Here is a 20,148-nt window from a genome sequence, read left to right on the forward strand (position 1 = left end):
GTTTTCGTCCGCTCTCTTATTGATATTTCTCTGGCATATTTCATGCCTGTGCATGCAACGTTTTCGGAGTGCGGGAGGGATGGAGAGAGTGGGCACAATTATTTATTGCAGCCATTTGGTGGCATGAATGCCTCTCTTACTCTCTCTCTCTCTCTCTTTCCCTGTATATGCCTGTCTTCCTCTCTTCTCTGGAAATCCATGGCTGAGCTTAACAGGCGCACAGCAAGGGCAGCAGCAGCGGCAGCGGCAGCGGCAGCAGCAGCCTTTCTCGGAGAGAAGTGTGAATGGAACCTCTAAGAACAAAAAAGAGCCTCAAGCAGAGAGCTGGACATTTCTTAGGTGTTTGCTTTGTGCCTCGAAAAGAGAGTGTGCCAGGAGGCGAGTTTGCTCAGCAGACAGAAGAGAGGAGAGAGTACGACGGAACTTAAGAGGTTTTTATACGAGAGATAGTCCCAGCTGTGGGCATTGCAGCTTACTCGAGAAAATTCTATAAAAATATAAAACTACATTTCATTTGGAATCTTGAAATTTACTCACCGCATCGCACCGCTCTCACATGGCCACAGAATCATATTTTCTCTGCTCCCTGAAACGTCCACTACTGCGCTGTGCTGGCTAGTGTTTCGGCCCTACAATTTGATTATGCCATGTCCGGCAGCTATTTTAGATTTGATTTTCCATGCACATTTTCAGTTTTCAGTTTTCCCTCGTTGTGTTGTTTTTTATCCCAGTCCCAGTCCCAGTCCCTTTCGCTGTCCGGCGAGAGTGTTTTTCACATTTTAATTTAAATTAGAGGGGGAAGCCATGTCAGGGCTACTCAGGGCTGCTGTTCAGTGGATGGGCGTGGATGTGGATGTGGATTGGGATGGGGATGGGTCTGACGCTGTCTGACAAGCGTTATGCCTGTTATGCTCATAACTCGTTCAGACTCTGGACGAGCTTAACGCGCTGATGTATGCTAATGAGCCGGCATTGTACCCTCTGCTGACTCAACTGCTGGACAGGAGTAGGAGTAGCAGTAGGAGTTAGGAGGTGGAGGCTGTTGCTGCTGCTGCTGCTGCTGCTGGGGTGTTTCCATAAATATGCATAATGCAATTAACAGCCAAATGTAATTGCAAGAAATAAGAAAAAACAGAGAAAAATCAGGGCGATGGGGAGATGGGAAGAAGGAAGAGTGAGAGATGGAGAGACGGAGAGCAGAAAGCAGAGAGTAGTCGAGCATTAGCTGCTGACAAACCACCCGCATGACAGTACAGCACGGTCCTGTCCTGTCCTCGTCCTCGTCCTCGTCCTGCACCGCAGTCATGTCACATCACGTCACAGCACAGATGGTGATGCATGACAGTCATGCCAGCTGCTGCTGCTGCTGCTGGCCACGGCTCAGGCCATGGCTTTTGCATACGAGCCAATGCCCGACTTTCCCAACCAACCTGTTCCCTCGCAAATTTTAATTAGGCTATTAAACAATTGCTGGAACGCATGTTAGCCAACCAGTTTGCCTGTGTGCTTGTGCCTGTGTCGCTCCTCTCGCCCAGTTCCGCCTCAAGATCGAATCTTTGCCTGGCGAATCTGTGCCAAATTTCGCATAAACACTGCCAACAATTCAGAGCCGAAATACAACACCAACAAAGCCAACAAAACCAAGCAAACCGAATAACCGTTGCGTGCCTAGGCCCAGTCAGAGCCAACAGCCTGCACTCCGCCAGAGACTTTGTCTTCTGTCTCCAGTCTCTCTATCTATCTGGGAGTCTGTCTGCAACTGCAACTGCAACTGACTCTGACTCTAACTCTGCCTCCGCCTGGCTGATTGGGCGCGCGTTGTTTTGCATTTCCATTTCCATTTCCATTGCCATTTCCATGCCAAAGTCAGTCCAGTCCGGCCGAGTCTGCGTAATAAAATGCATTTTAATTTGGCTAAATGTTCAATTAAATTTAAACATGCGCAGTCTGCTGTTCGCATTTTGTGTGTTTGCTGTCGTTGCGTTGAGCTTTTCCGCACTGGCATCGATGGCAAAGTGAATGTGCAATCGGACGACCCTCCTCCAACGAAACCCAACTCCAATCCCCTTGAGGGTGGGTGAAGGGTGGAATATATAGAAATCAGTAAACAATATCTGCGTGTAACTCATATTTAAAATAATTATTCCATTATTGCTTTTCAATATAATAATTTTGATTATCCAAACAAATTAAATAAATGCCCAGCTGCTCCGTCTACTACTTTTCAGGCTTGGTGATTTTGATCGTGGTCTTGAGACGGCTTTTTCCGGACTTCAGTTCGTCAAGGGCCTGCTGCAGAACGGCAAGAACCACTTGTGTGTGTGACTGCGTCTCCGTTAGGTTGGTGTGGAGGCGGCGCCCCTTGGCGTCCCCCTTGGTTACAGCGAGCTTATCCGCTGGCAGTTCCCGAATACCCTTTCCCGGTTTGGCAGGTGCCTTTGGCGCTGCAGGGCGCAGACTCTTCAGAGATTTGTCAAGTCCTGTGGAAATCTTACTTCGGGTGGCCTTCGAATCAGCAGGAACTTGTATGGTTTTGAAGGGCCTGTAGGGCTTTATGGTATTAATGGCCTCTGGAGCCTCGGACTCGCAGCGAAGGAACTCGCCAAAGTCCGAGTCGGCATCGGTTGTGCTGGCCAAGTCCTGGTCTTTCCTGGAGGTGGAGGTGGAGTAATCCGCTCGGTTATGGTCCCACATACTTTGCATTTTGTCAAAGAAGATCTTGCTGGCAATCTCAGTGTTGAACGCATCGGCCATGTCTGTCTCCTGGTCTGCGTTCAATGCGTCTGTGGATGTGGCCACGCGGTCACGGTGCCACACGCTCTGCATTTCGTCGAGGTAGACCTGGTTGGCACCCTTTTTCGATCCCGATAGATTCGTTGGTGCCGGAACCCACTCCTCTTTGGACCTCGTTCTGAGCCCCCCTTTCCCCCTTACTTTCCACCTCATGCACGCCTTGTAGACAGATAGATTTGGAGAGAGTGTGTTTGCCCTGAACTCCGGGTCCCCTGCATCATTCAAGATATTTGCCGCCTGTACGGCCTGATTCATGCACTCGTCGTAGACAGTTCGATCCGCTTCCAATTGAGTATTCGTGCTGGCCACATACTCCTTGAACAAGGCCTCTATTTCGGACGCTGCGAAGCTCTTTGTTTCCTCAATTGATTCCAAGAAGTCCGTGAAGTCGGCTAGATCGTATGACTCATTGTTATACCGCACCGCTGGACCCGTTCTCTCATCCTCTGCCAATGGACTGTTTGCTTCATTGGTGATCCAGCTTTCGTGGAACCAGCCAGCTTCGGAGACGAGGCAGCCAGCGAGGATATCGTCCACTGCTAGACTAATGCAATGGTCGTAGTCATCTGTTGTTCCAGGGGCACTCGTAGAGTCCTTATCCTCACCAAATCTACCGCTGGATCTTCTGCTAAACCTTCTTCGACGGATGTCGTGGTAACCTTTCCTCGATTGATACGCAATCGATGACGCGCCCTTGTCGCGAGCAGTTAAGGTCTTCACACTAATAGTGTCCTCCGCCTGACAAGTGTTCTGATTGATTTCTTCTGGTGCCAGCTTCTTCAGCTGATCCCACTGATCATCATTGTCTGCCATGAGTCTGGCGCTGCTGTCCATGTCCAGCGCCTGTCCATGCAGCCCTTCAGCCGCAGAGCTGGCATCGATCTCCGAGTCCTCGCTGAACAATTCGTCCTCGGAAGTCGGCTCCCCGGTGCCAATCGTACGGATCTCACACAGGGATTGCGTCTTTTTGGCGTCCCTCTCCGGGCACACGAGACACGCCTGACTGAATCGTCGACTCAGCTCGAGCCTCGCCTCCGAGGGCTTGGCGGCCAGGCAGTGCGTGACGCAGCGATTGGCCATTCGCGCACATATCAGCATCGTGGACGAACGAGAGATCATAGTGCCGGCGAAAGCTAAACAGAATTTGTATTTTTGAAAAGAAAAATTTCGATGTGATCTAGCTTGGGAACTGTGTAATGGACTGTCCAAACTAAAGTCTATTCTCAGGCAGGAACAAGACAGATTGGTCTGAGAGTGCTCCGTAGGTGTAAAGGGTCAGGGAGTTGGGCAAATAGAAGAACGACAACTCACTTTCGTCCCCATTCTGTTTATGATTATTTCTTTGATGTTTTCTGATTGTCCCGTGGGATCTGACAGGATCTCTGCAGCTAAAGTGCACAGCTTCTGTCAGAGCTCACAGGACACATGTGTACACCATCTTCGGTTACGATCGCTGGCACGGATAGATGCTCTTTGGCTTCCTGTCGAACAGATTATCAAAGCAGATCGGGTAACGCTCCAGGCAGCGGCACTCGTGTGGAAGCTCCGCTATGAGACCACCGCGTACGCACTCTGAGTAGCTGGGAAACGGACACTTGATCTTCTTGCACGGCCTCCAAGACGAGCACTTGGGCGGCACCAGTCGCGCCCTACAGCTTGGCATCGCTAGGCTGCTACAGCCCTTGGACGCCTTGTTCTTGCGGCGCTTCACCTGTGGCGGAATGGCATCGGACCAGCCGCAGACTAGCTTGGGCACCAGGCGGGGACAACACTCCCACCAGGTACGCTGGAAAGGGCGGAACTTATCCGACGCCTGGTAGAACAACACGTCGAAGCGGTCGTCGCCCTTTTTGCAGGACTTGGGCAGAGTTTTCCACATGAGCTCTGTGCGGCACTTCGGTGGCGGTGTCTCGACCCCCGACATCTTCTTGAATTGGTCGCACACAAACGCGGAGATGCTCCTCCCTACACAGAACTCGTTGGAGGGTCGACTGCAAATGTGCTCCTTGAATGGCTTGGATCTGCAATCGATTGAACTGCGATGGTCAAGGGGGTTGATCTTTTTGATCTCAGCGACTCGATGGAAGCATCTGCTGGAAGTGGAGATCATTTGAAGCATCTGCCAGGTTGAACCCATTAGCATCATGGTACGATTCTTTCAAGGGGCACTTAAGTGGGCTTATATGAATTTTTAGGGGATTTTAGGCCAAAAGTTGGAAGGAAACGGCATTGCCTGCCCCATTTTCCAATGGAAAAAGACTACTTTTGATCCGAAACATTAATAACTTAACTTTAATAGCTTTAATAACTTTAATAGTTTGGTTTTGAGAGAGTAGCCATGGAGAACCGGAGCCACCATCAAGTACAACTCGGCCACAGCACAATCTCCCTGCGGTAGTGTTGTGTTCAAGCTGTAGCTGAATGGGGCGGCAGATGGCCAGGACTGCACCCATCAGAGACCACTATGTGTCAATTTAGAAACATTTACGTGTCATTTTGATGCGATCAAAGACTCTGGTTATTGACGCAGGAGCCCAGGCCGCGTCCCATGGCGTATTGTCTGCCCATGAGCAGAGTGGGAGACATCTGGGCCATTCCCCCCGACATCTTGCCCAGATGGAGGGGCAGCTTTGGTGTGGGCGGCGCCTTGAACAAGCTGAGGCCCTTGCGGGAGGCTTCCAATAGCTCAAACATCCGGAGAGTCTGCAACTTGGGGGCCATTTCTCCGAGGACAGGGACCGTGGCCGGGACCGGCAGCATCTTGTCCCCCGATGCACCCTTCGGCAGCGTCGGACTGAAGTCGTTGGGCTGCTTCTTCATCGGCGATCGCTGGCAGCCGGATATGAATGAGGTCCACGTCGAGGTAAAATCGTAGTTCATCGCCTTCGCCATTCTACGGGATGCCGGGATCTGGTGCGAGGCGGCGTAGGGCCTCAAGTAGTCAAATCGCTCAGCGGCCTTCGGCTGCGGGGACAGCACCTGGGCAGTCCACTGAGCCTTGCTCCTGATGAGATGCGACTGGGATTTCGACTGGTTAACGAAGAATTTTGTCAAACGACCCGCGCAAATGGAGGCCAAAATAGAGGTTCCTGCCATGACTATTTTCGGCGTTTTCTTGGTCTCGATTGTGAACACTAAAGCGAAGAACTATATACGAGTAATGCGAACAAGCGATTTGGAAGACGGTTTGAGCAAAAAATAAAATGTACTTTGATATGTAATGTGTCTGTGAATGTGAATCGAAAGTCAATGCCAACTGGATCCTCCCAACGGGAGCTACACAAGTTCTGGCTATATTTTCTAAGGTTGCTTCGAAATATCTTTATTTCTTCAAAAGAATCATGGATTGCAAAAATTCGGTTTTCCGAGGCCCGCAACGGTCGCAATTTGGAAATGTTTCATTGGTTGGCCCCGGAAAACAGAACCTAGTGCTGTCCAGTCCACAGTTTCCTTGCCGCAGCCCTTTTGACAGATCTTTGGACAGGAAAACTGTGTAACGGTGGTGAGACTCTTTAAGGGTCGCCCGATACCCTGGCGGCTGAATCTTCTTCATGCGCAGCTTCCCCGGCGGACACTCCACCGTGGTCCACTGATGGTAGCGGCACTTCTCCGGACTCGGCGGCTTGGGGCCGGGCCTCTGGGTCTGCCATTTGTTGCCGGTTTGGTGGAGGGCCTCGCGCAGGACGCTGCACTTTGTCTCCAGCTCACGGTACACGGCCATCAGCTTCTCGTACGGCAGTTGGTATGGAAACTGCCTCTGGGGTGTAGAGCAGCAGAGCACAGACTCACATGGCGGATCGGGAAGCCTCGCCATGGAGCGAGCCTGTCTGTAGACTGATCGAAGCTTTAAGAGCCGACTGAACTGCTTCATCTGCATGGCTCCGGTGGGTTCCCTTTTGGTGGTAGATTTTACAACATTGAATTTTAAAAAGCAAAGGACTTCGAACGACGATTCTTTGACAAATGGAATGAGAGCCAGGAAAGTTCAGTCCCAAAAGGAATCTGACAAAAAAGACGATGGACTTTTGTTTGTTTGCTCTGTAATTGCACTAGTTTGGGCTATTGTTTAATCAGCGATAGAATCGACAGCCTAGGACTTCCTGTGACGATAGTACTCCCAGACGGAGCACATGGACGGTCGCTTAAGGCAGTTGCACTCGGTGGGTGGCGCCTCCGGCAAGGGATCGATCAAGCACTCGGAGAAGCTCGGATACTTGGTCAAACGCTTGCGGCACTTGCTCGGGCCGCGTGCGCCAATCTTGCACCTGGTTGAACTATGTACCTCCTTGCAGAAGGGCATCGTTATTTTCGGGCACGGCCCGCCCATCGACTTGGTGCAGGTCATCAGGTCCAGCTTGGGTGCCCCGGCGTTGCAGGGAACCATTTTGCAGACGGTCGGGGACTTGGGCTTCCTGCGCTTGCGCCGCTTGATGTTCATTGGCTTCAGGATGCACTTGGCCTTACGCTTGCGACGCTTCAGCACACACTCGACCCATGTGCGCTGGTACTTGCGACGCAGCTTGTCGCCAGGCCGGTAGTACTTCAGGTCCCTGGGGGGAAAGGCAAAGGCACACCGGTCCGCCAGGCACTTCATTCTCTCGGTGATGAAAGAGTCGACTGTGAACTCCGGATCGGTACGACACTTGTACTCGGTGCGGCGCAGGGACTGCCAGCAGGCCTCGGGCACCCTCGTGTTGTCGGGGGGATCCATCCGCTTGAGGTCCTTCCGCACCGACAGCACGGGGTAGCTATCCACGCAGTCCTCGCAGCCTTCGCGCCCGTACAGTGTGTCCATTTTCCTAATGGCGTTGCAAACCGAGAACAAGCCGGGGGTCGGCCTGCTCAGGACCTGCATCACCGTTGTCGCCCTCCTCATGGTATTCTTTAAGAGAAACATGGTCGTAGCCCGTGTCGAATTGGTTGCACAAGTTTAAAGCCGATTTGTATAATTTTTTATCAATCGAAAATGTTTGAACAAAAATTTACTGTTTTTTTTTCGAGAAATTTATTTCGGAACGCAATTTTGATTTCGTCCGGACGGGGTGAAGGCAGAGACAGAATGGAGATTCTTTCTAGTTTCCAAGTAATACGAAAATTTTCGAAAGCAAATGAGGCCTTGTCTTTTGCTTTCCGAAATTTTGTATTTCGACACGCCCGGACGTGGGAGAGGTTGAATAACACAGGCGCCTTAGAAAGAGCCCGTAGTAGAGATGTCTGCTATAGGAAACCTCCCTAATCATTTCGATCTTAAGAGATCTTTTGTCCAAAGATTTGACAAAGATTTTCTCACAAGTCTCCCCGCCTGAAGAATCCCTTACGTGATGCAGGAAACTGTCAAAACTATATATAAATATACTAAGGACAGCCCCCCTGCACACTCGCTTCTCTCGTGACCCAAAACTTTTTTTGTTTAATAGAGATTTAATTTCGGAATTTAAGGGATTTTCTATAACTCTTCAGCAATCGCTTAGCGTACGCCTGTGCGTATTCTTAGGCGAGTCCTTTCCTAGCGGCTCCAATTGCGAGTCTCGGTCCATCCTTCTCCACGGCGCTGACTGTGGTGGCGCTTGGGGGCCTTTGGCTGCTGAGGCTCCTGCCAGGTGGCTTGATAGGATTGCTCGGACCAGCGGCGTGGAGTGTATTTGGTATCATCAAATCGTTGCTGGCCTGGATGGTTCAACGAAGAATTGGTCCGACGATGCTGCTCCTTCCGGTCGAGTCCCTCGATGTCGCGACGGTCCGTGGCCGGCTTTGGGGGCTCTTCGATCTCTTCCTCTAGCTCGTACTCGGGCCAAGTCCGCTCGTAGACCCGCTTCCGGTAGCAAACAGGCTTGTAGAATGTATCATCGTATCGGGCTGGACGGTTCAGCGCCTGCGACTGGGACGTCTCCCGGGGCTGGCTCTTCAGCATCCTAGTCCTGTGGTTCACCAGCCCAGGGTTGTCCGACATGTGCATGGCCCTCACGAATCCCGGCACTTTCGTCCCGGTGGCCATGCCAGGTCCAACGACCTTGGCTCTAAGAGCTGCCCACGAAGAATGCATTCTGATTGCTTTTAATTTAGATACTAAAATCCAAATATGAAAATGTGAAAATTCCGATAAAATTTAGACTAAAAAACAATCCGTACCGCTTGGATTGCAACTGATTTACTTATGAGAAATTTCGATAAAGTTTTCTAGGTTACAGCAAATTCTTGGGAATTAAGACTCCAGGACTACTAGATCTACTCATATTCAATAAAGCTGTGCTCTAAAGTTTATTTAATAAAAAGCAGTCTGGACTATGAACATTTTGTTATCCTCGATGACCAGATCGTGGAACCCAGCCTGCCATTGTTCGCTGTACAGCCAATCCGAGGCACCGATTCCCCCTCGTTGGGCCCTCGGGTTGGGCATGGCCGGCAATGGCGGTTCGGGCTCCACGTCGAGCGGTCTGGATAGTTTTCCGCATCTGGTCGGTACTGGCAGCCTCTGCAGGTCCTCCATGCGGCGCTTCCTCGCTCGTCTTACCACCGGAAGGTGGCAGCTAGAATGCCGCCACAAGGCCACATCGTAGAGGCGTTGTCTCCGTTGGTTGGACTGCATCTTGGGCCGCAACCTGAGTACCGACCTCAGCATTTTGATGTGGGCCGAAAATGTGCTTGGGATTTTGGTTTTGGTTATGATTTTGAATTTTGACAAGCTATTCCAAGATCAAGTGCCCTGGTCTCACTTATCCACTTGCCAGCAGTCGCATTCTTTGGCTGGCTTCGCGGCGGTGGGCTTCCTCTTGCACTCCGAGTAGCTGGGAAAGGGTGTCGGTTGCTTGGAGCACTGCGCCTTCTTGCGACTGCGCTTGCAGCTGGGCTCTGCCTTGGCCTTGGAGTTGCCGCACTTTGATGCGGCGGAGTCATCGTCGCCTCCGCAGCTGCCCGCACTCTTGGCCAGCAGGCGGCACGAGAGTACCGCTAGAGGGGGCAGTTTCCTGCTCAGATTTGCCCCGAATAATTGCAGCATTTTTTGAGATTTTGAGCCCCCTCTCCGCCCTGAATGAGTGAAATGTCAATGAGGCTGAGTTTGTATTTATTTCAGTTATAGTTCGAAAAAGTTGTCCCAGTCTCAAGCCACACTCCTCTCCTCAGTGGTTAGGCCTCCCCGCACTTCTTAGCAGGTCCTTTACCAAGGGCTAGGCGACGCCTCAGAACGGCCCAGGCCTCGCACATGGCGAAGGACTCGAGGCATTTGCACTCGGTGGGAGGTAGTTCAAGCAGATCGCCCTTCTTGCACTCGGAGAAGCTGGGGTACGGAGCATTTCGCTTCTTGCAGCCGGACAGCCCCTTGAATGCGGCCTTGCATGTGGGCGGAATGCGGGCTGGCTTGCAGCAGGGCATCGTAATTCGGCGGCAGTTGCTGTCCGCCTTCTTGATGCATTCCATGGGGTTCTGCATCGGGGGTGCACCGTCCTTGGGATTCACCTTGCGCTTGCGCCGACAGGGCTTCGGGCGGACCATCGTCTCGTAGAGACAGACCTTCCTGGGCTTCACCACCATGCGGGGGCAGTCGTTCCAGGTGACCTGGTACTTGCGTTTTTCCTTGTCCGATACTCGATAGTACTTGATGTCGTATCGGGCAGGAAGCAGGCAGACAATCGGTGGGCAGCCCTCAATATCCCACATCGACTTAAAGGGCTTGGGCGGCTTGGGAAGATCCTTCGGCTCCTCCTTCTTTTCCGGCGTGATCCCACACGGCTTCCGCAGGGATGGGGGTCCGCACCTGGTTTCCACCGGCTTATCCACACAGACGTCCGGCTTGCAATCGTCATCCCCGAAGCTCCGCACTGGAGCTCTCAGCGCCGTAGCCGGCTGCAAGCACATTAGTCCGCCTTTTGCGACCTGCTGCGTCGGTTGCCTCAAAAGCCGGAACATTTTGGATCTCTGTTTTGAATTTTTTCCACAGCCAAAGATAAAAAATTTGATTGTTTTTTTTTCCAAAAAAGAACCGACAATTTTGGTACGACTAGGCCGAGAGTGTGTTTGAGACTGACGAAATGGAGACGAGGCCAAGCCTAGAGGCCCAACTGAAGGATCAAGGACTACCTGGATCAGACGGAAATGTAAAACGTTTTTGCTTATAGAGGAGGCCTCGACAAAAGTTTTCGCTGGGCTTGAGAAATGTCGGCGTCTAGAAAATTCAGTCTGGCTTAGGAATTCATTGGAGGCACTTCGGTTTCGGTTTGGGTTGAATATTTTCAGTTGTTTTTTGGTTGTAAGTTTCTCAAAATTTCTCAACAAATTCGTGATATTCCGGTTTTGTTTTGAAATCAACTAAAATGTCCGTGTGGCACTGTGTTGGGAGCAGGACCAGGGCCCAGCATTGGCCCAGGTTCCTGGGCGTCCTGAACAAGCACCGCCTGTACTCGAAGGACCACAGGCCGACGCCGAAGTGCGAGGGGGCGGATCCCTGCTCGCAGATCAAGGACTGCGACAACTCAAACTTCGTGAAGAGCGACAAGGCACCGGCGAAAAGCAAGTTTCAGTTCCACCATCTCATCAAGCTGCCGCCGGAGTGCTGTCTGAATGAGTGCATCGGAGCCTTTCCGCGCTTCGACGAGTGCCTCTACAAGGAGTCGGACAAGGCCAAGCGCAACTACCAGGTCACCTGGGTGGAGTGCCCCCCCATTCAGATCAAGCCCAAGAAGATCTGCTGCTACGAGCCGGGGAAGCGGCCGCCCATTGCCCGTCGCAAGCGCAAGGTGAAGGACGAGTGCGTCGAGGACAAGCCCTGCCCCTCGGAGGGACCGTGCCCAAAGATAGAAAGTCCCGGATGTCGGCCGGTTAGGAATCCCACGCGCTGCGAACTCACACGCGTCAAAACAGACTGCGTCAAGGTGAAGGCCCCCTATCCGGCCTACTCCGAGTGCCGACGACCCAAGCCGCGTCGCAGGCCCAGAGTCGAGTGCCACTGCCTGGACGTTCCGCCCATGTGCATAGTCTTCAAGGAAATGGCCAAGCTCGAGAGGCAGGGCAAAACGGCTGGAGATTGCCCGCCGCCAAAGAAATGATTCCCATGCAGATCTCGGCCAGATTCTGTCATCCTTCAGCCCATACCGCCGATGTCATCTAATGAATCCGAAAAGTCGAAAAACAAATTAAAAAAATACAAATACATTTTCGTTTGTCTCTTTTATTTTTAAAAGTGAATTTTGACAGATATTTCAGACGATAGTCTGATAGTTTGAAGTGCTACATGCATGACCAGCGATCTCCACCGATGTGGCACCTACCAGTCGACGCTGCTAGACATCTGCACTCTGCGTATAAATTTGTATCTTTAAGCGGCCTGTCCGCAGCCCTGCCCACTTAGCCATGTAGATTCGAAACATACTTATTCCCCGATACCGGGCGATGAGTATGCAAAGTGTCTTCCAAAGGGAGAGAGAAGGAGGCTGCGGGACTGCGTGCCATATTAAAGTCGCTTTATAGCAAATTACCAATTCAGATATATACGAGTACGAGTACACACAAATCAGTTATACCCGGCGCATCTATCAGCATATTCCAAGCAAGTCGTATACACATATACGCGGTCTTATAGTCCTATAGTCGTACAGTCGTATAGTATGCATGCAGGCCGTCACATTTATTCGGGTTTCGAGTTTGATGTCCCCTTCCCGCCTGCATAATCAAAAGGGGAGCGGAGGATCGATCCCCAGTCTGTCTCTCCCTCTCTCTGAAGACAATCGAAATGAGACAAAGCCGGGGCCGGTGCCGGGGCCGGGGCCGGTGCCCTGATGGAGCGTTTCTTCAGCTGCAGACATAATTGATGGATGGATGGATGGAATGGATCGCAGCCTGGCTGGCAGTTGACGACAAAAATGTTCTCTGGAGAGTACGGATATGGAGTAGGGAGCATGGAGGAGCATGTCGCATATTCCATGGCTTACCTCTGCCTAAATAATGATGTCGCATTATTTATGCCGCTGCTGATTTGCATAGGCAAATGCAGAAAGGTTAAGCAGAGAGGGGGTGGGGAGGGGAGGGGGCGAGGGTAAGCCTTCTACGGCTGCCTCCAGGCAATGTGTGCGCTTTCTTTAATAAATGTTTAATTTATAATTGATTTTCTCCCCCCACCCCAACGATATGTGTATGCGCCTTGGCTAAACCTCAAAAGTTCTAAGCCCAACCCATATTCAGGGCCGAATCGAGAACAACAGCACGGAGCAGAGTGGAGTGGAGCGGAGTTGAACCGCAAAAGGATTTTGCCCGCGCACGAAAACACTTAATTAATTCGCATAGACAGACAGATAGACACAAGGGTGGACGTCCGGGCGGGGCAGGGATACAGTCCGCCCACCTAGTTGGTCAGACACACACACACACACACACACACATATGGTGCACACTCTCCCACACTCACACACCCTCGCATGGAAATAATTAGAAATTAGAATGGAAAATGCTTGCCAGCCAAGTTGACGATAACAACGACCTAGAAATGCCCGCCTCCTCCTGCCCACCCACACACACACATACAGACTGAACCCAAGTGAACTTCCTTACAACCCCTTGTCGAAGAGAGGGTCAAAGGAGCATATTTAAAATGTAGCAGCACAGGAGTATGATTTAAGCTATTTGCTTCGTCCCCTTAGCAGACCACAGCCCAAGACGACAGCAGCAGCAGCAGCAACGAACCCGAATCGAAGTGGCTCCCCGGGTTGGAGGGGTTTCCATCTGCTGCTCGGTACCGCTGGTGATGGCAGATGTGCTGATTCCCAACTATCGATTAGTCGATTAGCTAGATTAAATAGTCGAATAGAGTCTTAAGAAGTCTCGAACGAAGTCTCTCGAAGTATCTCTCTAACGTAGCGAGTGGCGAGTGAGCCTAGTATAAGTACACACCTTTAGCTATCGTTAGCGCACTTTTTCCCATCTCTAGGTATATCAAAGCGGTAAATAAGCCGAAGAGAGGACGACGATAGAGCGTGAGGGAACAGGGCGGGGGATTGAAGGAGCTTAATTTGCTGCTAATATCCGTTTACGTCTTTAGTTGCAAGAAAATTACAATATTTCGTGTGAGATAGTTTGCACGCACACATCCACACCCACACCCCTTCGGCGGGCCATAGATACTTTGTGTCTAATTTGAATTTCACAATTTTGGCTGGCAAAGAAAAACGCCAAACAGTGGAAAATGAGAGAAAAATGAGCTCGGGCCGCCTTCTGCTTGAACTAATTTCCTAGATGCCGCCTCGAATGGGCTGGGACTGGGGCTTCGAATCGGATCGGATCCCGGGGAATGGTTGGCCGGATTAAAGCCCGGCAAGTGGACACAGACATGGGCCAAGTGCCTGCCTGGCCCAAGGATAAGGCATGGGATGGGACGGGTCTTTGCCTATCCGGCTGGTTTTCGCCGGTTACTGTTGCTGCTTAGCCAAATTATATTATGACTTGTTTAAAATTCAAATTTGGAAACACTAAAATCATGTTTTCGATGTCTGGCCACCCTTCCTCACCCAAAGCCCAAAGTCCAAAGCCCCATTCCCCTCGCCCTCTTCCTCTCCTCTGCGAGGATAGTTTTTGGGCAAGGGTTTAAGTAGCACACGCGGCTGACAGTTGCGGAATGGGGGGAAGGGGTGGCAGTGGTTTCTGGTCAGAGGGGGTTGCTCGGTGTCTCTGCTAAGGATTTGCCTCTGCCTTCAACTGGCAACTTTTGCTGTCTGTCCGTCTGCTTTCCTCTCGTCCGCGTCCTCGTCCCCGTCCTCGTCCTCGGTCTCGGTCTCGATCCCGGCTCAAGGCAATGTCCTTTGGTCGTGTACCCTAGCTGGTATACATGTATATATGTACCTCTCTGTGTGCGTGTGTGTTGCCAAAACATAGTTTCGAGTTGCCACATAAATTTTGCATGCCCCCCTCCCCACTTGTGTCCTCTGGCTTGCCCAACGCAAAATTTGCTTTTAAACAATTTTAATGATTTCATTAGTCGAACAACGGGCAGTTTAATGAGGAAAATTTTAGATTGATTTTCCATTAAAACGAATAGAAGAGATATCGGACATGGAAGAGTCGAAGAGAATGAACCTTATTGGGGGTTTTGGGGCTGTTGTTCATTTGAAAATTGATCTCAAAAGAAGAGCCCATTTAGTGGGTCTCATCTCTGAGGATTCATTATGTCAGAGTATACAGAAAATGTGGCAATTATTTTGCAATTAAATATTTACAACTTTTATTCCATTTTCTTTGCATTTTCCATCCTGCACTTGCAATAGAACTTTGTCCCAAGATAACTTGAATGGACCTGCCTCTTCCCCCCTCTTATCATTAGAGCTGAGACGCCATTTTGTCTTGCACACATACATGCAAACACATACGGAGAAACATAAGAGATAATTAGATTGCATAATGTAAGTGTTGCCCAGCCCAGACCTCAGTGTCCCCCCAGACCCAGGCAATTTCAATAAAATTTGTGCTAGCCATGGAAGCAGGAGGAGGAGGCTTTAGCCGCCCGAAAAAGCAGTCAAATGTCTCAGGGCCCAAGCCACAGCAACGTCTCGGGCCAACGCACACACAGACACAGACACAGACGCAGACACACAGGCATACGTTCTCATAAGCCATTCCACACCCCCACCCACTTCTCCGCCTTAACCCTATGACTAAATGTGTGTGTGTGTTTGTGTGAAGTTTTCTGGCCAAGGCAATGGCCTTTCAAAATTTTCGAATTTACGTAAATTTAACTTTCTTGAAATACACTTAACTGTAAAATTAATTATAAAAGGCAATTGTGTATATGCCTGTGTGTGTGTGTGTTCATATGTGTGTATATGTGGGGGTCTTATAGCTACCCCGCCCCCCCCCCCACCCACAAGCAATTCCCCACTTAAGTTTGTCTTAGTCTTTGGCCGAAAAGGTGTTGGCATGGAATTTGCATAACCAACGAAACGTCAATGTCTTCGGCCAGAGAGCGAGAGAGAGAGAGAGAGAGAGAGTGAGAGAGCATGTATGTGAGCATGTACAGTTGCGCCCATTCGACATTTGCATACACACACGGAGACCCGTACACATAGAACACGGGTCTGGGAAAACACACTAATTAAATGTTGAAGGCAGTTTATATTGAGATGCCTCCCCCTTTGCATGGCCAGCGGGCAGACAAAGACCAAAAGCAGGTGTTGGCGTGTGTAGATATGTGTGTGTATGTGTGTGTGTGTGTGTGCATTATATAGACCTAAGTCCCCCCTAAGTCCACTCCAACCCCAGGTACAGCACCTGCATATACTACATGTGTGTATATGTAGATGGAAATGTCTGTGTGTCGTAAGAAAATCTATAGCCTACGGTGCTCGAACCCCAAGCCGCAAACTCTCAAATGTCTTCATTTTGCACATCAAACCGAATGCAGCCGCAGCCACCCATTGCCCATGTCTATCCTATGTGTACGTCTATATTTGTATGTAGAAATCTGTGTATATTTGCTAAGGATTTCTAATTACATTCGGCATCATTCGGACTTGTCTTCGGTGCCCCCCGGGAAGACTGAAGAACGAATGGGAGTGGGAGTGGGAGTGGGAGTGGAAGGGGGAGTCCAAAGCAGTATGTAAAACATTTCAATGCCGATAAATTATAATATCTCCTTGGAAATAGGGAAGCAGGGAGAACGAATGGCGGGAAAGATGAAAAGATCTTAGATGGTTGGTCAACCATCTCTGGATAACCTCCCAAAGGTGCGTTTCAATTGATTCTGTTTTGCGTCGGTTGCTCGGACTAATTGCATATTAAGCAATGGCAATTACCATTCCGACAGTTGGGTTAATGCCAGGCCGCGAAGAACTAACCAGCCCGAGCAGGCCTCCATTTTGCATGGCTCTCTATCTCCCACCTGCCACATGCCACCTGCCCTGGTTTACACACGCAGACATTTTTAATTAAACGTAAAATTCTGCTCTATTGATTAGTTGCCAAGAACTCGACTCTTCGCGGCCGCGTTGCTGGTACGAGGATGTGTGTGGAGGCAGGCATGTGCAACCTTTGTTATTGCCAACGCATTAGTGTTTGCGCGCCACCAAAGTCGCGGATGGTGAGGGGAAAGTGGTGAGGGTGGCGTGGTGTTGGCCCGACACGCAAGCCAAGAGTGCCACAGGGAGGGGCAAGGAGCTGCTGTCATTGTTCAACTGGCAGGCCACAGGAGAGCGCTGAGGGCGGTGTAGACGCGAGTTTTGGTTGCCAGTTTGGCGTCTTTTTAACACAGTGACAGTTAATTAGATTGCAGAAGGGATATGGATAGGGCCATAGATAGGGTGGGAAATGCGAGCATAATATTCAGGTGTGATAGTTGCTGCGGCAAATATTAGAAGTTTGTCTAATTGACTGGGTCTCTGTTGCTCTGAATACTGGGATATACTATGCGATACCAACGATCGATATCTTCGATAATGTGGGTAGTGTGGGGGATGGTGCTTCAGCTGTCTCTCGTTAACCTTTAAAATTGCAGCTTATATTGATGGGAATTTCATCATTTCGAGTCCCAGCAGGCTAACCGCATGGTACATATCCTATGGGCTATGCATACTAGATTATTATCGAAGGAAGCGATATGGATAACTTTCGAGTATAATGCCCACTTTGGGTGCCATTCGTTCCGTTCCCTCAACACTCTTCTTTCGATTGTTCCTTGATGTCCTCTGCAGACTAACTAATGACCAACGCCTAAGCTGAAATATTGATCAATAAATTGCTGCAACGAAAATAGCTTAAACCACAAACTAATGTCTGCGTGTGTGTGTGTGTGTGTTTTTTTTTTTTTTTTTTTTTTTTTTTTTTTTTTTTTTGTTGTTGTGTGACTACAGGAAAGCTTCATGCCGACTCAGCCGAAGCCGAAGTGAGGGACTCTAACCGCTCTAAAACCAACCACACCTATCCCGGATCCCGGCGGTACTGTCGCGAGATATTACTTCGCCGGGGGGAGATGCCCGTAGGGCTCTTCTCTTAACAATCTCCTTTATCCTTTATCTCCTAGCATTGCGTGCTCTTTCTTCGCGACGCAGTTTGGTAGCCATAGTTACGGCCATGAATCTAATCGCGGCCCAGTTTCCTTCCGACTCTAGCAGGCATTCTGCCAGGTTTGTCACCGCTGGCATTCTTCCAAGCTTGTTGCTTAGATCCTCTCGTTCTTGCCGAAATCTTGGACATTCGAAGAAGCAGTGCTCTGCGTCTTCGATGACCCCTGCGCAGACCACGCAGAAGGGGTCGTCCTCGTGCTTAAACCTATGCAGGTAGGCTTTAAAGCAACCGTGTCCTGTCAGCAGTTGTGTCAGGTGATACTCCACTTGTCCATGGCTACGGTTCAGCCAACTCTTCAGGTCTGGGATTAGCCTATGGGTCCATCGCCCTTTGCTGCTGTTATCCCACGAATCTTGCCATTGCAGGATTGTGCGCTGCCTTAAGGCACCTCTGGTGTCCTGGTCCGTAGTCCCCAGGGTTCGCTGTGCCCTGATTCCTGCGGCTTCTCTTGCCAGCAGATGGATGGGAATCATTCCTGCTACCACAAGTGCGGCGTCTTGGGATACCGTTCTGAATGCGCAACACACCCTCAGGGCACACAGCCTCTGGACTGCGTTGCATTCTCGGGCATATGTTTTATGCTTCATTGCATCAACCCATATTGGTGCCGCGTACATTAGCGTTGAGCCAACTACGCTCGCTAGTAGCTTTCGCCTTGGCTGTTTCGGGCCTCCGGTGTTGGCCATGATGCGGGATAGGGCCACTGCCGTCTTTCCTGCTTTGCTGCTTGCATACGCCATGTGATGCTTGAAGCTGAGTCTGTGGTCAATCATGACCCCCAGGTACTTCAGGCTTGGACTGGAGCTAATAGTGCAGTCTCCTACTCGGATCGTGGCCGTCTCCACTACTTTCCTACTGCTTATGAGCACCGCCTCCGTTTTGTGGGTGGCTAATGCGAGATCCCTCCCTGATAGCCATGTTCTGGCTCTCTCTACCGCGTCGTTGCAGATTTCTTCCGCCGCTTCTTTCTGTTTTGCCACTACGACTATCGCTATGTCGTCGGCAAAGCCTATCACCGTTGCGCCCATTGGCATATCCATCTTGAGGATTCCATCATACATGATGTTCCACAGCAGCGGGCCGAGGACCGATCCTTGGGGAACTCCTCCAGTGATTTGGTGCTCACGTGTCCCCTTATCCGTCTCATATATGAGCAATCGGTCTCTTAGGTAGTCCGCGATGATATTCTGCAGATACGGCGGTACTTGAAAGTTTCTCAGTTCTTCTAGTATGTGATCCCAATTGGCAGAGTTGAATGCATTTTGGACATCGAGTGTTGCCACTATGCAATACTCTTTGGTCCCGTACATCCACCGGGTGCCATCGATAGCTCGCTTTGCTATCTCACATACCTCGCCGATTGCGTCCACCGTGGACCTGCCTTTGCGAAACCCGTGCTGTCTCGGTGAGAGCTGATGCGTTACTGCCTTCTCCAGCCTGGTGTGGATTATGCGCTCGAGGATCTTACCCACTGTGTCGAGCATGCAGAGTGGTCTATAGGATGATGGCTCCTCGGTCGGCTTGTTCCCCTTGGGTAAGAGGACTAGCCGCTGTCGCTTCCATGGTCTGGGGAAGGTCCCTTCGGACATGCACGCATTGAATAAATCCACGTACATTTGTGGATTGGTCTCAATAGCCGTGCGGAGAACGGCATTTGGGACCCCATCAGGTCCTGGTGCTTTGCCGTTCTTTATCCGTTGTAGAGCTTCGAGGACTTCTGCTCCCGTGGTGGCTTCTATTTCAGGTGGCGGTATTCTATCCATCACCCTCTGGCCTGCCACTTTCTCTGGGAATAGGGTTTCTACTATGTTAACCAGCAGATCTGCACACATTGGCGGCGGGGGACTGAACACTCGCAGTCTCTTCATTACCAGCCTGTATGCGTAGCCCCAAGGGTTCGCATCTGCGTCATCGCAGAGCTTTTCGAAGCATTTGCGCTTGGCATCTTTGATCTGCCTCTTCAAGCAGCGTCTGCTTTCCTTATATTCTCCTTGGAGCCTCTCGAATTCCGGGGAACCTCTCGAACGCTGGTACAGTCGTCTTTTCCGCTGGCACTCCTGCCTGGCGCTACCTATTGCAGCGTTCCACCAATAAGCTGGCCTGCGGTTGTTCAGGCTTCTTCCTTTCCTTAGCATGGAGGCATCACATGCTTCCAGCGTATGTATAGCCAGTTGGCTTGCTCTCTCTTCAGCCGTACCGTTGGTCTCGTAGTCCTCAAACATGGCCCGGACCATATCCGGCTCTAGCGTTTCGGTCTTATAACCGATCCGCTTGCCAATGAACGGGTTAGGTGCGCCCGCTTCCTGGATTTCACATATG

General features: G+C 50.7%; 6 protein-coding genes across 8 annotated transcripts in view; 2 read left to right on the forward strand and 4 right to left on the reverse strand.

The window, feature by feature from the left end:
* Positions 1-20,148, forward strand: part of LOC6589922 (alpha-protein kinase 1) — a 71,047-nt gene that overhangs the window by 30,063 nt on the left and 20,836 nt on the right. The window lies entirely within an intron of this gene.
* Positions 2,116-3,937, reverse strand: LOC6589914. The gene has a single exon (XM_002015680.2). The coding sequence runs from the start codon at positions 3,910-3,912 to the stop codon at positions 2,218-2,220; it is 1,695 nt and encodes a 564-aa protein (XP_002015716.2). The 5' UTR covers positions 3,913-3,937; the 3' UTR covers positions 2,116-2,217.
* On the reverse strand, positions 3,987-4,989 carry LOC6589915. Its single transcript, XM_002015681.2, has one exon. The coding sequence runs from the start codon at positions 4,937-4,939 to the stop codon at positions 4,238-4,240; it is 702 nt and encodes a 233-aa protein (XP_002015717.2). The 5' UTR covers positions 4,940-4,989; the 3' UTR covers positions 3,987-4,237.
* LOC6589917 lies at positions 6,817-7,791 on the reverse strand. The gene has a single exon (XM_002015683.2). The coding sequence runs from the start codon at positions 7,688-7,690 to the stop codon at positions 6,884-6,886; it is 807 nt and encodes a 268-aa protein (XP_002015719.2). The 5' UTR covers positions 7,691-7,791; the 3' UTR covers positions 6,817-6,883.
* On the reverse strand, positions 9,840-10,752 carry LOC6589920. The gene has a single exon (XM_002015686.2). It carries the CDS (start codon positions 10,696-10,698, stop codon positions 9,919-9,921), a length of 780 nt encoding a protein of 259 aa, XP_002015722.1. The 5' UTR covers positions 10,699-10,752; the 3' UTR covers positions 9,840-9,918.
* LOC6589921 lies at positions 11,039-11,940 on the forward strand. The gene has a single exon (XM_002015687.2). It carries the CDS (start codon positions 11,103-11,105, stop codon positions 11,832-11,834), a length of 732 nt encoding a protein of 243 aa, XP_002015723.1. The 5' UTR covers positions 11,039-11,102; the 3' UTR covers positions 11,835-11,940.

This window comes from Drosophila persimilis, unplaced genomic scaffold, assembly GCF_003286085.1.
Source record: "Drosophila persimilis strain 14011-0111.01,24,50 unplaced genomic scaffold, DperRS2 tig00000002-arrow-pilon, whole genome shotgun sequence".
In the NCBI taxonomy this organism is placed as follows: Eukaryota; Metazoa; Arthropoda; class Insecta; order Diptera; family Drosophilidae; genus Drosophila; species Drosophila persimilis.